Source organism: Myotis lucifugus, unplaced genomic scaffold, assembly GCF_000147115.1.
Source record: "Myotis lucifugus unplaced genomic scaffold, Myoluc2.0 scaffold_23, whole genome shotgun sequence".
Lineage (NCBI taxonomy): Eukaryota > Metazoa > Chordata > Mammalia > Chiroptera > Vespertilionidae > Myotis > Myotis lucifugus.
The window spans coordinates 8,184,466-8,200,102 of record NW_005871071.1 but is presented as its reverse complement, the minus strand read 5'-3'; the positions used below and the strand labels follow the sequence as shown (position 1 = coordinate 8,200,102).

Here is a 15,637-nt window from a genome sequence, read left to right as displayed (position 1 = left end):
GCTCTAAGAAATTAATACAGGATGGTTTCCATTTCTTGCAAACAAGCATTTATGACTAAGATGTATTCATGATGATAGATTATATTTGAAAAGTCTAGACCAGTGACTCTCCCAACATTGTTCCCCGTCCACTGTTGGAACTCAAGCATCTTCCTGATGGGCCATTAAATGATATCTACAAGCTCGTCATTTCTTCAGTTGCCATGAAAAAATAACTTGCAATTTTGTAGGTTTTTATTTTTACATATAAGTAAGGTTTCTCGATTAGAAATCTACCAAGTAAGATGTTAGGGATTTCTAATGTTTAGAATTCATAAATTAAAATTAGCACCTTATTCAAGTTTATCAAGAATGGCTGTTCATCATTTCTATGCACAACATTGCAACGCTCCTGTCATATACACTTGAAGAGAATTGAAATTCCCACTTTGGGGAGAAGGATGCTAATTGTGATAAAATAAGTTTTTCAAAAAATTTATAAGGCCGTATTTTGGAATATATAATCATATTGATAAGATTATATTCTTCCCTTAAACGTAAATAAACAACTCCTAGCATTCTTTCCAGTTCTTTATTGTCTCTGAGTTACTTTTCCTTACATGCACACAAAAAAAGGATGGGTTGGGGGGTGAAATGTATGTAGCACGGTAGGTCTTTTCTCAAAAGAGTGTGAGAACCACCCAGCTGGTGTGGCGCAGTGGTTAAGCGTCAACCCATAAACCAGGAGGTCACGGTTTGAATTCTGGTCAGGGCATAGGCACGGGTTGCAGGCTCGATCCCCAGTAGGGAGCGTGCAGGAGGCATCCGATCGATGAAGTTTTCATCAATGTTTCTGTCTCTCTATCCCTCTCCCTTCCTCTATCTCTTAAAAAAATCAATAAAAACATATATATATGTTATAAATATATATATTAATATATATATTTTAAAGAGTGTGAGAACCAATTGCCTGGAGTTAATGTTTAGGATTTTCAATCATGACAAGGTTTTAAATCAGAAAACCAGTGAAAGCTACCAAAAACAGTGATAATGACCATTGATAAAGATCCAAAGCTACAAGGATTATATTTGAAAGTGGAACGCAGACCCCCCCAAAGGCCACTATGCTTTATGTTTCTTGAAACACTCCGTAGATTACAAAGGAAAGAAGGAAGTACCCAAATGAGATTTAAAATTGGTGTACATTTTAAATGCTTAGATGACACATTCAATGCATATTGACAAAAATACAACATAATGTAATCATAACATTCATAAAAATATCACAGGATTTATTTAAAATGCTAATGGACTTGAATACTTAGGTGGTATACTCCAGGAATGAGACACATGTTTAAAGTGGCACCCTGACTGGTTTGGCTTAGTGGATAGAGCGTCAGCCTGCGGACTCAAGGGTCCCAGGTTCGATTCTGGTCAAGGGCATGTACCTTGGTTGCGGGCACATCCCCAGTAGGAGGTGTGCAGGAGGCAGCTGATCGATGTTTCTCTCTCATTGATGTTTCTTTTGTGTGTGTGTATGTGTGTGTGAAGTAAAATGAGTCCAGGAAAACCCCATGAGGCTCCCCAAGGTCTGCAATGATTTATTTTCTGCTGCCCACCCCACCCCCCACCAGTTGGGGAATGGGGAACTTTACTGTACTGAGGATTGCATCACTGGGGACAGCCTTTCCTCTTTCACTTCTCCACTGGGGTCCTTTCAGCACAGAATTTGCTTCAGCACCTCTCTGCCTAACAATCAAGGCAGTGAGAGCAGAACTTAGACCAAGTGCAAGTAGAAAAGCTATTTCACTGGGAAGAGGAGTTACATGTTGTAATTAAGAATTTGGGCTCCAGAAGCCCTGGCCAGGTAGCTCAGCTGGTTAGAGTGCCATTCAGGGTGCGGGTTTGATCCCAGCCAAGGCACATACAAAAGCAACCAATGAGTGCATAAGTGGAACAACAGATCTCTCTCTCTCTCTCTCTCTCTCTCTCTCTCTCATCAATAAATAAAAAATCTACACTAATAAAAGAGAAACATGGTAATTAGCATATGACCGCTACCCTTCCCATTAGCTAATAAGCATATCCTTATTCAAATTAACTGCCAGCCAAGATGGAGGCCGGCAGCCATGCACTGAAGCGAACAGGGAGGCTTGCTTGCTCCAGTGATGGCGAACTCCAATGTTCCCCGCCTGACTTGCCGGCCTCTCAGCTGCAACTCTAAGCAACTATGTTGCAAATATCGAAGCTAAACAAAACCCCAGAAACCGGCTTTCAGTCAGCCGGGCTTCAGGCAGCCTGACTGCAACATTGTATCAAATACAGAACGTAAACAAAGGCCAGAAACCGGCTTTCAGCAGCCGAGGCCTCAGAGCTAAAGCTGGCCCAGAATAGAAAAAAAAAAAGAAGAAAAAAAGGAGCAGTTGGGAGCTTCAGTCACCCGCCAGCCTGAAAACGGCCCTCAGCCCCTCACCCAGACTGGCCAGGCACCCCAGTGGGGACCCCCACCCTGATCCAGGACACCCTTCAGGGCAAACCAGCTGGCCCCCACCCATGCACCAGGCCTCTATCCTATATAGTAAAAGGGTAATATGCCTCCCGGCACCGGGATCAGCCTGACAGGGGGCAGCACCCAAACCCCCTGATCGCCCTGTGGCTCTGTGTGTGACAGGGGGCAGGGCCACAACCTCCCTATCTGCCCTGCTCTGTTTCTGACAGGGGAAGGAGCCCCAACCCCCTGATCGGCCCTGCTCTGTGTGTGACAGGGTGCGGCGCCCCAACCCCCCCCCCCCCAACGGGCCCTGCTCTGTGTGTGACAGGGTAGAGCCATAACCTCCCCATTGGCCCTGCTCTGAGTGTGACAGGGTGCAGCGCCCCAACCCCCTGATCCGCCCTGCTCTGTGTGTGACAGGGGGGAGCTCCTCAACCCCCTGATCGGCCCTGCTCTGTGCATGACAGGGGGGAGCTCCCCAACCCCCTGATCAACCCTGCTCTGTGTGTGACAGGGTACGGAGCCCCAAACCCCCTGATGGGCCCTGCTCTGTGAGTGACAGGGGGCAGCGCCCCAACCCCCTGATTGGCCCTGCTCTGTGAGTGACATGGGGCAGCGCCCCAACCCCCTGATTGGCCCTGCTCTGTGAGTGACATGGGGCAGCGCCCCAACCCCCTGATGGCCTGCTCTGTGAGTGACAGGGGGTGGCGCCGCAACCTCCTGATCGGCCCTGCTCTGTGCATGACAGGGGGTGGCGCCGCAACCTCCCCATCGACCCTGCCTTGAGTGTGACAGGGGGCATTGCCCCAACCCCCCCATCGGCCCTACCATGAGCGTGACTGAGGGTGGCATCGCAACCTCCCGATCCGCCCTGCTCTGTGCATGACGGGGCGGCGCCCCAACTCCCCAATCGACCCTGCTCTGAGCCTGACCAGGGGCTGCACCTAGGGATTGGGCCTGCCCTCTGCCACCCGAAAGCAGGCCTAAGCCAGCAGGTCGTTATCTCCCGAGGGGTCCCAGACTGCGAGAGGGCACAGGCTGGGCTGGGGGACCCCCCCCCCCCCGCCCCCAGTGCACAAATTTTTGTGCACCGGGCTTCTAGTACATAAATAAAAGAATTTGGGATCTAGAATCTGACTGCCAGGGTTTAGATCCAGACTCCAGGACTTGCCAGGTGTAGGAGCTTAGGCAATTACCTACGTTTTGTCCCAGATTTCCTCACTGGTGATGTAGGGAGAGTAATAGCACCTGCCTTATAAGGTCATTGTAAGGATTAAATGAGATCATGACTGTGAGTCTCTTAGTGCCAGGCACAGAGCAAAGGTTTGGGAAATACTAGATATCATTAGGAACACAGTCTGTGTGCTTGCCTGATGCATAATGACCAGTTCAAGTGGCTCACTTCTTTTGCTTCAATTTTCTCCATCACCTGAACTTTCCTTGCTGGTTCCAAATCAAATATGCGGTCTCATGGATGTCCTATGCATGCTCCTATGCATATGTAAGTTTGAGAAGTACTGCAAGCATCCAGGTGCCATGGATGTCCTCCTGCTCTCTATGCAGCAAACTTTTTAATGACAATTCTGTTTCTAGGAAATCTAACATTTGTTGGTTCTAGTTCTCTTCCAAAGAAATTTTATTTTTTTAACCCTTACAGTCCTTTTTTCTTGACTTATTGTATCATGAAAACCACATTTCAAACAAATTTTAATTAGTACACATAGGACTGGCTACACAATTTTCAGGACCAAATGCAAAATGAAAGCATGGGGTGTCTTGCTCATGACTATTAAGAATTTCACGCCGAAACCGGTTTGGCTCAGTGGATGGAGCGTCGGCCTGAGGACTGAGGGGTCCCGGGTTCGATTCCGGTTAAGGGCATGTACCTGGGTTGCGGGCACATCCCCAGTGGGGGGTGTGCAGGAGGCAGCTGATCGATGTTTCTCTCTCATCGATGTTTCTGACTATCTCTCTCCCTTCCTCTCTGTAAAAAATCAATAAAATATATTAAAAAAAAAAAAAAAGAATTTCAAGGGCCCTAGCTGGTTTGGCTCAGTGGATAGAGCGTTGGCCTGCAGACTGAAGGGTCCCAGGTTCGATTCCAGTCAAGGGCACATGACTGGGTTGTGGGCTCAATTCCCTTAGGGGGCGTGTAGGAGGCAGCCAATCAATGAGTCTCTCTCAGTATTGATATTTCTATCTCTAAGTTCCCTCTTCCTTCCTCTCTGAAATCAATCTATAATAATAAAAGGATAATATACTAATTAGACCAGACGTCCTTCTGGACATCATTACGGACAAAGCTGGGGCCAGAGGGAAGCCAGCCCAGGTCCCGGGTGCCAGAGGGAAGCCAGTGCTGGCAGCCAAGGGAAGGGAGGCCTAGTCCTGCACGAATTTCATGCATCAGGCCTCTAGTCTATAATAATCTATAATAATAAAAGCATAATATGCTAATTAGACTTCCTTCCAGATGAAGCTGCAGTGAGTGGGGACTGAGGCAGAGGCAGTGGCGGGCAGGGGCAGGAGCAGGGGCAGGGGCCAAGGCCTTTGCACGAATTGTGTGCATCGGACTTCCAGCTCCCACCCGGCCCACCTTCTGGCTCCCACCCGGCTCGCTCACTCAGCTCGCAGGCTCGCTCTCAGCTCGCAGGCTCGCTCACTCAGCTCGCAGGCTCGCTCTCAGCTCGCAGGCTCGCTCTCAGCTCGCAGGCTCGCTCTCAGCTCGCAGGCTCACTAGGCTGGCTATGGTTAAATACTCCTGGGTTGATTGATTACTCTCGGGTTGATTGATTACTCTCGGGTTGATTGATTACTCTCGGGGTGTGATTAAGTAATTAAGCTGAGGAGCCACTTGGAGCCGCCAGGTGCCCACTCTTGAGGTTTTCACAGAACCAGCTGGGCCAGATCCTCCGCTCCTCCCCAGGGATGAAGCTGGCAGCCTGAGCTCCTCACAGGCCCCCCAAGGCCAGGCCCACCCCCCTCCGTGCCGCTAAGCTGCTGTGGCTTCCACGACCAGGGCACAGCACCGGCCCTGCCTAGCCTGAGCTCAATCCCTGTTGGCTGTGACCTCATTGATGTTTCTAACTTTCTAACCCTCTCCCTTCCTCTCTATAAAAAATCAATAAAATATATTTAAAAAAATAAAAATTAAAAATTAAAAAAATAAAGTGGTTTGATGTTCTTTGTCTTAGATCAGGTTCTTAGAAGTGAACGTTAGGATGAAAATTTGAGCACAAATGATTGACTGAGGAAGGACTTCCCAGAGAAAGCTGTCAGGGAGTGAGGACGATCAGGGAAAGGGAAGAGGCGGTGCAGGGCTGTGCTTTGGGAGAAGTGCCCGCCCCAGCCTGATTCACAGGGAGCTCCGGAGTATAATTGGGAGGGGGCGGAGCTTTCCCACTTCTGCAGCAGTGAGGGGAGAAGGAAACACAGGTGCTTCTGGCTATTGGTGACTCAAAGCAACTCCCTAGCCTGAGGTAGTCCTCAGAATGAATAGTCACGGTCCAGGTAGTTAAGAGCAAAACACATAGAAGCCAGCAGTGTGAGCACACAGATACCAGCAGTGTGAGCACACAGATACGATTCAAGGATCCAAGGGGGTCTGGGCGGAGCTGACAATATCTCCTACAACATCTGTTTGCCATCCTTTGATCTTGTCTGCATATATTCCTTTTTATTGCTGAGTAGTACTCCATGGTATAGATGTACCGTTTATTTAGCCATTCACCTGGGAACATCTGGGCTGTTTCCAGTTGTACGTAGTTAAAAACAAGGCTACCATGAACATTCCTGTACAAGTGTTTCTGTGAGCACAGGTTTCCACTTCTCTGTGGTCAGTGCCCAGGAATACAATTACTCTGTTGAATATTAGCTGCATGTTTAGTTTTGTAATAAACTACCATATTGCTTTCCAGAGTGGCTGTACTATTTTACATTCTCACCAGGAATGTATTTGTGATCCACTTTCTTCTCATCCTAGCAGCATTTAGTGTTGTTGCTATTTTTCGTTTTGCCCATTCTGATAGGTATGTGGTAATATCTCCTTGTGATTTTAATTTGCATTACCCTACTAGCTAATGGTGTTGAACCCATTTTCATGTGCTTACTTGCCGTCTCTATATCATCAAGGATATGCCTGTGTTTTTTTCGACCATTTTCTAATTAGATTTTTTACTGTTTAGTTTTAAAGAGTTTTTTTTTTATATATTCTAGATATTAGCCCTTTTTCAGATATGTGGTTGGCAAGTATTTTCTTCCAGTCTATTGCTTATCTTTCATCTTCTTAACATTGTTTCACAGAGAAAAAAAATTATATTTTTTAAATATAGCAGGCTAATTTTTTAAAAATATTTTTATTGATTTCAGAGAGAAAGGGAGAGGGAGAGATATAGAAACATCAATGATGAGAGGGAATCATTGATTGGCTGCCTCCTGCATGCCCCACACTGGGGATCAAGCCCACAACCCAGGCATGTGTCCTGACCAGGAATCAAAACAAACCCTGACCTCCTGGTTCATACATAGATGCTCAATCACTGAGCCACAGCAGTCAGGCCAAAAATTTGTATTTTCAATTTAGTGTAATACACTAGATTTTTTTTCTCTTCATTTTTTTTTTACCAGTGTGTTTTTTAGTGAATCATGTCAAGTCTAAGAACTCTTTGCCTAGCCTTATATCCTGAAGATTTGCCCTTATTTTTTCTTTCATAAAAGTTTTACATTCCTGCTCATAATGCATTTGAGTTAATGTTTATGTAAAATGTGAGGTTCATTCTTTTGCCTCCAGAGGTCCGATTGCTCCAGCACCATTTGTGGAATAGTGACCCTGCTTTGGGAGCCACCAAGACTGGTTGAGTCCCTCCACGGTAGCCATAGCTCCTAAAAAGCAGCCTTCCCACAGCTCTCTCACCTTCTGCTACTGTCCCCTCCCTCCCCCTTCCCTGGCCCCAACGCTGTGTCCTCCCCTGTGGTTTCCCACACTCTGCCCACACCTTTGTAAAACAGAGTCCCTTTATTAACATCTCAAATTACCCACTTTAGGCAGCCATCTGTTTCCTGTCGGGACTCTCACACAGCCCCCAAATGACACATTTTCCAAATCCCAAACATCAGACATATACTGTCGATAGTCACAAAGTAATAATCATTTATTTTTCTGAAAAGTCATTTACAGGTATTTATAGTCAAATGGATTTCCACTTTAAGACAGGTGAAGATGAGTGTGTGTCAGTAAACGAGCAGCAATCAAACATTCCCTTTGTTGTTTCTTTCTGTTTTCACAGAGTCTGTGGTGTTTGTAAGTATGATATTTGTTCATCCAACTAAGATACCATCACAGTCAAATATTGATTTTCCATGTGCACTGCTCACATCCTTTATACTCTGCATTTTTTGGACCAGGAACTCTTTCTTGCTACCCAGGGAACACTGCTCTGCAGACTGACACCACAGCCCTTCTCTGTCTCTGATAAAGGTGATTAGATCACCCATAGGTCTCTATGATCTATTCTACACCCTCCTGAACCCCTTCCTTTATGAGGACAGATAATCAAGAACTAAGATGTATGCAAAATTGATGAAAAATACATTCTTTCCTAGTTGTATAGAAGGAAACAAACCTGTCTAAGAAATTAATAGAATAAAGTAAAATGATAAACCTTTTCATAAAAATATTAGAGTTCAGTATGCTTGATTTCTGATTATTTCTATCCAAAAGAAGTTTCCCATACTTTATTTAAAACTTAGCAAATATATCACAATTACAAATACTAAATTGTATCTACGTAGCCAAAATGAAGTGGAGTTAAGACTATTATCCAGATAACTGAGGATGAAAAAACACTTTATAGTAATGGCCATATGTCTACATGCAAAGGCAAGTAAAGGACTGAAGCAGTTTTCTTGCTACTCAAAATAACCAAATCCACTTCTACCATATTTACTTACGTTCTGCCACAGTTTCAATGTTTTTTACTGAAAGGCTTGGGGTGTCCACTATCTGAATGTTGATCTTAGTTGTGCCATTCATTCTGAGTATAGAGACAGACTAAAAGAGAATACTGAAGTTTTCACCTTAACTATACAGACTGGCGATCAACATTGCCATTAAATGGAAATTTTGCTTTTTATAGACTTATGTGAGGGCTGAAATGGACCCTAACCCAGCTCTCTCACATGAGAGACATGGAAATGGGAATCCAGACAGGTTCAGCAACTTGCTCGTGGTCCCCCTGATGACAGCCAGCCCAGCGCTTTTCCCTACACAGCGCTTAATTATACCATCACTTTACCACTGCGTCTCTACGTGGCGAACCTTTCCCACTGTTTCATTCACTATGTTTTCTCCCTTCTGCATTAGGCCTGATCCTATGTAGAAAAGGTGAGGGACCATCATGCAGTCACAGCCAATCAGGAGGAGATCTCCCCATCCTTTCAAATAAATTCAGCATTTTAAATAGTAATAGAAACAATTTGGATATTAATTATGAAGAACACTGGTTTGTTTGCCGTCTTTTAAATCCATGTACTCATGAGCTTTTTTTGGTGGGCAGAGGGGTGGAGGGAGAAATATGATGAAATCAGAAATGACGACTAGATTTGGCCTCTTCAGCTTGTCACATGCTGCATACAAACAGTCCAAATAGCAAAAATCGAGAAATACTAGGCCACACAATTTGGGCCCCAACCCTTTAACCAGCAAATGGGGCAAGTCAATGCAACAGACCAATGCTTTCAGTGGCTTTTGATTTCATTCCACTGCCATAGACACAGTCCAGATTCAATGTCAAATTTATTTTAACATTGCAGTGAAAGTGCTAATAAACAGAAAAATATCCATCAAGCACATTGCTCCTTACTTTTGTAATGAGGAAAGATTTATTTTTGGCAAATGGTTCTGTAGTTATAGAATATGAAGACACTTAGAACTAATCTCCCCAATATGAAAATGTCCCCTAATGATCAATTTGAAAGGCACATACCACTGCCCCAGCAGTTCATTCAAGTTGTCTTTAGCATGTGAGATTTTAATTGTGCTTTTAGCTTGTTATCAATGCAATATGGCCTTAAAAAGTGACATCCGTGCATATGTATAACTTTTCAAATGGACCAATCCTTTTCCCCTCTTCGGACTTCCACTTTCTGAAGATCAGTTTTCGTTAGTCCATGATGGTCTCGAAAGATGCACTTCATAGTTTGTGTTCTATTTTATCTAGAAACCAAGTTTGAATCATCCTTGTGTCCTAACACAAAATGGAGTTTCTTGAATCACCAGTGTGATGGTATTTCCATATTATCATTTGTTTAAATGCAAAAGTCCTGGAATATTATCTCTTCTCACTGGTTGTTTAAGGCTTACTTCACTTCCAGAAGAGATGATTGGCAAACTATTATCCATGTGGTATCTGATAAGGTGGCCGACATTATCAAATATATGATCCTTGGTCCTCACCTTGAAAAGGAGGAACAGAAGTATGTTAAATGATAATAGTTCTCCTGACAGATGTAAACAACTGGGGGGTGGGGGGGGATGACACATAACCTTGAAGGAGATATTTTGCTTAATGAAAAAAAGAAAAGATACTTTTTAACTCTGTATCCCTTAGTAAAAATACCTTTTTAAAACAACTGCCCCTCCCAGTTTGGAAAATGGTAAGCACTTGTCATCTATTTCTCCCTTCAGTTGTATCAACGTTTGTGTCATATGTGTGTGTGCATATATATTGGTAATTGTTATATCTTTCTAGTGAATTGATTCTTTTATCATTATACTAGAGGCCTGGTGCACGAATTTGTGCATGGGTGGGCGGGGGTGGGGGGTGGGGTGGGGAACCACACTCCCTCGGCCTGGCAGGCGATTGGGGCCAATCAGGGCCGTCTCGCCCAGTCCTAATCCGGTTGATCAGGGCCCGCTGGCTGGGGGAAGGGACCACAGGAGGTTGGCCGGCTGTGGGAGGTTGGCTGTGGGAGTGCACTGACCACCAGGGGCAGCTCCTGTGTTGAACGTCTGCCCCCTGGTGGTCAGTGCATGTCATAGCTACCGGCCGGTCATCCAGTCGTCTAGTCATAATGGTCACTTAGGCTTTTATATTATATATATATAGAGAGAGAGATAATTCATTCTTTGTCTCTTTTGACAGGTTTTCATTTTAATCCAGGATCATTTCTGTCTACAGGCAGCCTCTGCTCCAGCCATACATCTTTCATTGGCTTAACACCATTCTGCTGCTCTGCTCCTGTGGTTCCTTTCCTACACTCCAAATGCCCTCCCCTTTAAAGATTTTGCCCTCTTTCAAGGTTCATCTTATATGCCAGACCCTGCAGGGAGCCTTTCTGTGTGCCTCATCCAGAGAACTCCTCTATCCTGAGGAACACCTAATGCTTTAGCTGAACCATTCTTATGTCATTCATCCTTATAATTATTTAAGCATCTATTTTATGAAATCATAAGCACCCTGACAGCAAGAACTAAGTATGTGATACTGAGCAACAGTCAACTGTGAATAGTTAACCGTGAACTTCCATGGAGGTATTCATTTAATTCACTGAATTGAATTGAGAGAGGCAGAAAGAGGTTGTCCTCTACTTGATCCTATAAGGTGCCTTCTACTCAAATCCCTCCACTAACCTCTATTTAGGACTTGCTGCCCCAGTTGGAGGCTTCAAGTAAAAGTAAACCCTTAGCCTTGAACACTCTTCAACAATATCAATAGGTTTGGGACCTGTCATTCAGAGTAACCAATCACAACATCCTGTAAGGGCCACAGAGAGAAGGCAATAATACCTTGCCTTCGGGATCCACCAGAAGAAGATGCTTTCCTGGCCTCCCTGGAGCCCACTCAGCACATACTGGCCAGGAGATGTGGCACTCTCTCGAACCAGAAAGTCTCCATCCTTCACTAAGAGGTTCTCTGCTGCCTTCCTGCTCAGCTTGCCGTGGTAGCAGTCTTCACTCCGCAGCTGCTGCTGAATGTATGGCAGAGACCGGGAGCTGGCAGGCTGGGCCGTGGCACCTGGCTGAACAGTTTCGGGGGCTTCTGAAGTCAAAATACAAATGGAGACATCACCAAGTTAACTCCTCATCCATCCACTTATTCAATCATTCACTCATTCAGCAAATATAACTTGAGCCCCTACTACGTGTCAGGCGCTATTTGAACAATGCTGTTCCTGGAACAAAGGAGGGTTTTGTTTTGGGAACTTCCAGCAGGCTCTAATTGAATGGCAGGTCCAAACACTGCCTTTGGCTTCTGTTGCCAAGGGGCGGCTTGCCCAGGTGCAGGAGTTTTTCCTTCTGATGAGAAATGGAACTGACCCCACGAGAACTGCTTTCAGAACTGCTGCAAGAGGCTTGTTATGTCCCAGGGGCTGCCTGTCAAAGACAGTAGTCGGCAAACTGCGGCTCGCGAGCCACATGTGGCTCTTTGGCCCCTTGAGTGTGGCCACAAAGTTTCAATCGCACTGTTCGTGCGCACCCACACGTGGTATTTTGTGGAAGAGCCACACTCAAGGGGCCGCAGTTTGCCGACCACTGGTCAAAGAGAAAGAGGCTTATGCTGTATCTGGATTACAGACAACTTCTAAGATTTTTCCAAACTCTTTGAAAATGCCTACAGTAACTTTGGCAATGCCATTTTTTTTTTTAGCATTTATCTTTAAGAAAACACACAACAAATTACCAATGTGCTTCAGAGATGCTTCTAACCAAATACTTCAAAGCTGTGCTGAACCTCAGATTATTCCTATTAAATGACTACTCTGTTTGTGTCATTCACTGGCCTGGACAAAACAGAGTCAGTTGGATAAAAGAAGGCAAAACCTCAGGGAGGCATGGTCTGAGACAGCACCCCAAGTCTCTGCAGAGTAAGTCCTATTTAGAGTTGAGAGCACTGGGATGACAAGGCACCTCCAGGCAGCACATAATAATACCATTGATACTCTTAGTGATGATAATTACTGTGTAGTTCCATTTACCGAGTATGACAGGCACTGCTCATGCTTTATATACTAGTATACTACTTGGTTTCACTCTCAAAATTAGGTAGGCAAGGCAATAGATCTTTACAAAGATTAGATGACTCGTGCAAAGTCACACTGCTAATATGGTGCAGGTCTGAGATTTGAAACAAGGTCTGACTCCAAAGCCCAGGTTATTCATCACCACACCCTAAGGCAGTGGTTCTCAACCTTGGCTGCACATTAGAATCACCTGGGAATCTTTTTAAAATCCTGATTTCTGGGCCTCATCCTCCGGAAATTCTGTTTCTTTGTTATGGGGTGGGGCCACAACATTAGTAACAAAGAAACAGAATTTTTGGAGGATGGGGCCCAGAAATCAGGATTTTAAAAAGATTCCCAGGTGATTCTAATGTGCAGCCAAGGTTGAGAACCACTGGTCTAGAGAGTTCAGGTGATCTGGTTAAGCCAAGGCTCAGAAAAGTCTCCATTTACATTTCATCTGGCCACCTGGCCACCCCAGCTGTGCAGATCCCTTGGCAGTTCGGGAAAGGCCTCCTGGGCCAGTGAAAGGACCTGCTCATCAGTGTGTTCTCCATCCTTGGAATGAACCAGATTTGACACCAAGCCAATCTCTGAACCCAACATGCGTCAACATTTTATGAGAAGCATGTTTTGTTTATTTTCAGTTGATTGTATGCTTTTGGCTTGTTTTTGCTTTTATTTATTTACTAGAGGCCCGATGCACAAAATTCGTGCAAGGGACCTAGGACCTCACAGCCCCGGCTTTGTCCAGAAGGTCATTCCGCTGTTCAGCCGTCTGGTCTAATTAGCATATTACGCTTTTATTATTATAGATATTCCTGGTACTGCATTTATCCCTGGAAGCGATTGGCAAGAAAGTGATGTATTTTAAGATTAAGTAAAGTCTTAGTGTTTTTACTCACAGTATACAGTTTTTAAAAGGAGCCATCTTATTTTAGTGCTCAATAGATGACTTACCAAGGGGTTGTGAAAAGAGTAAAATTAACATCATCAATAAACAGAACCGAAGTCATGGCCATTGTTTCTCATGAAAACAAACAAATTCAAAATTATCTCCTGGCTTTGACCATCCTCCCTTCAGCAAGAGCACATAGCAAAATTGAAAGTATGTGAAAAGATGATTTAAACCTCACTTCCTCAAGAGAGCCTTCTCCGACCTTCTCAGACCAGGCTCAGTCTCTCTGCTTTCCTAGCACTTTGTACTTCCCCTCTGAAGCCCATATCACAAAGTCCCCACATTTTGAAATCCATTATCTCCACAAAATTCTGTTCATAACTATGTTATTATCTGTTATTGTGGTGAGGGGCTGAGGTCAGAAAGAATCCTTTTAGCTTCCTGAAAATGAGGCCAAGGAAATAGCCTTCTTTCATGTGAGGCAGTGTAGTGAGCTCAATAGTAACCCCAAAAGATTAGGTTCAAGTCTTAACCCCCTATACCGGTGACTGTGACCTCATTTGGGAAAAGGGTCTTTGCAGATGTCATTGATGTTCTCGAGATGAGCTCTTCCTGGGTTTAGGTGGGCCCCAAATTCAGAAGCTGCTGTCTTATAAGAGAGAGAAGAGGGAGATCTGAGAGGCAGGGTGAAGGCCAAGTGAAGACTGAGGTGAAGACAAGCCAAGGAACTAGGAGAGGCCTGGGCCAGATTCTTCTCCAGAGCTTTCAGAAGGTACCAACCCAGCTAACATATTCATTTAGGATTCCTGGCCCCCAGAACTGTGAAACAATGAATTTCTGTTGTGTTAAGACACCCAGTTTGCAGCAATTTGTTACAGCACCTACAGGAGACTAATACAGACAGAAAATAGCTACTTACTTTCACGGTGCCACAGGCTCCCCAGCAGCTGGGCGGAGCCTGGATTCCGGGTAGAGCCCAGTGCGCTGTGAAGAGCCTGCGTGTTAATGTAGCAGGGGTCGTCGAAGAGATCCACTCGACACGTGTGCTTCATTAACGCGGTGTCTCTTTGGGACGGCACTGCTCTCTCGTGGGCATTACCTGTAGTGATTAGTTGAGATCAGTGTATCATGTTCTGCTTTGCAAACAATAAATGAAATCATATTAGAGTCTAGAATTGATAGGAAGCCAAAAGCCACCCTCATCCCCTACAAGGATTGAATATTGACCTGTAGAAATAAGATAAGCTCTGGTCTTTGAGGAAAAGCTCCCTCTTGTTGGTCTCCCTGCCCCACGGCTTCAAACAGACAGAAAAGGAGCAGGAAGATCCCAGAGAACAGCCAGGCAGGAAAAGGGCCGACTGTCCAGCAAACAGACCAACCGGCAGACAACAGTGCTCAGAGCTGCAGTCCAGAACCAAGAAAACACACGTGCCACATGGAACCTGAATACCAATTATTCAAACTCCTTTTCAAAAAACTCATTCCTTGATTTAAAATGATTTAGAGTGGGAAGCCTCTCTTCTCTCTATGCTCAGTTTTGTTCTGCCCAGCTCAGCCTTGCAGCAAGGACTGATGTTTCTGCTGTTTTTTATCAGAAAGGACTCACCCTTCAGGCCATCTCCTCCACCTCCCTGACTCCATCCTCTCCTCTCTGTTCTATTCTGCACATTATGGCCCAAATGACCGTTTTAGAACTGAAAATCTCATCATATTTCTCAGAGGCTCAAAACCCTTTAATTCCTTCCATTGTATCTTCAGATTAAGCTCAAAGTCTTCAACAAGCCCGCGGCCCTCCTCCTGGCCACCCAGCTTCCCTTCCCTGGTAACCCCTCTTGTCCCACCTGGGCTCACGTTGGCCTTCTTGCAGTATGATCCCCACCGCAAGGCCATCTTCTGATGGACATGCTCTTCTCTCCCCTTCTCCAGCATCCTCATCCTTCAGGTGTCAGTTCAAACCTCACTTTCCCAAGAGAGCCTTCTCTGACCTTCTCAGACTAGGCTCAGTCTCTGCTTTCCTAGCAGTTTGTACTTGGCCTTTGAAGCCCCGTATCGCAAGAATAATATATTTTGCCCTGGGCCAGTTTGGCCTCAGTGGATAGAGCGTCAGGCCTGCGGATTGAGGGGGTCCCCAGGTTCAATTTCCGGGCAAGGGGCATTGTACCCTTGGTTTGTGGGCCCCTTCCCCCAGGGGGAGGGTGTGCAGGAAGCCAGCTGATCCGAGGGATCTCCTCTTCCCCGATGTTTTATCACTCCCATCTCCCTCCCCCCCCCCC

The 15,637-nt window shown here is 45.2% G+C and overlaps 1 protein-coding gene across 1 annotated transcript in view; it reads right to left on the bottom strand.

Annotated features, from left to right (window-relative positions):
* Window positions 1-7,596: 7,596 nt before the first annotated feature.
* Window positions 7,597-15,637, bottom strand: part of SHC4 (SHC adaptor protein 4) — a 103,566-nt gene continuing 95,525 nt past the window's right edge. Inside the window, 4 exon segments of the mRNA XM_006085994.3 lie at window positions 7,597-9,920; window positions 11,253-11,287; window positions 11,290-11,505; window positions 14,284-14,463. Of these exon segments, the coding sequence (XP_006086056.1) occupies window positions 9,765-9,920; window positions 11,253-11,287; window positions 11,290-11,505; window positions 14,284-14,463 (587 nt within the window). The 3' untranslated portion in view covers window positions 7,597-9,764.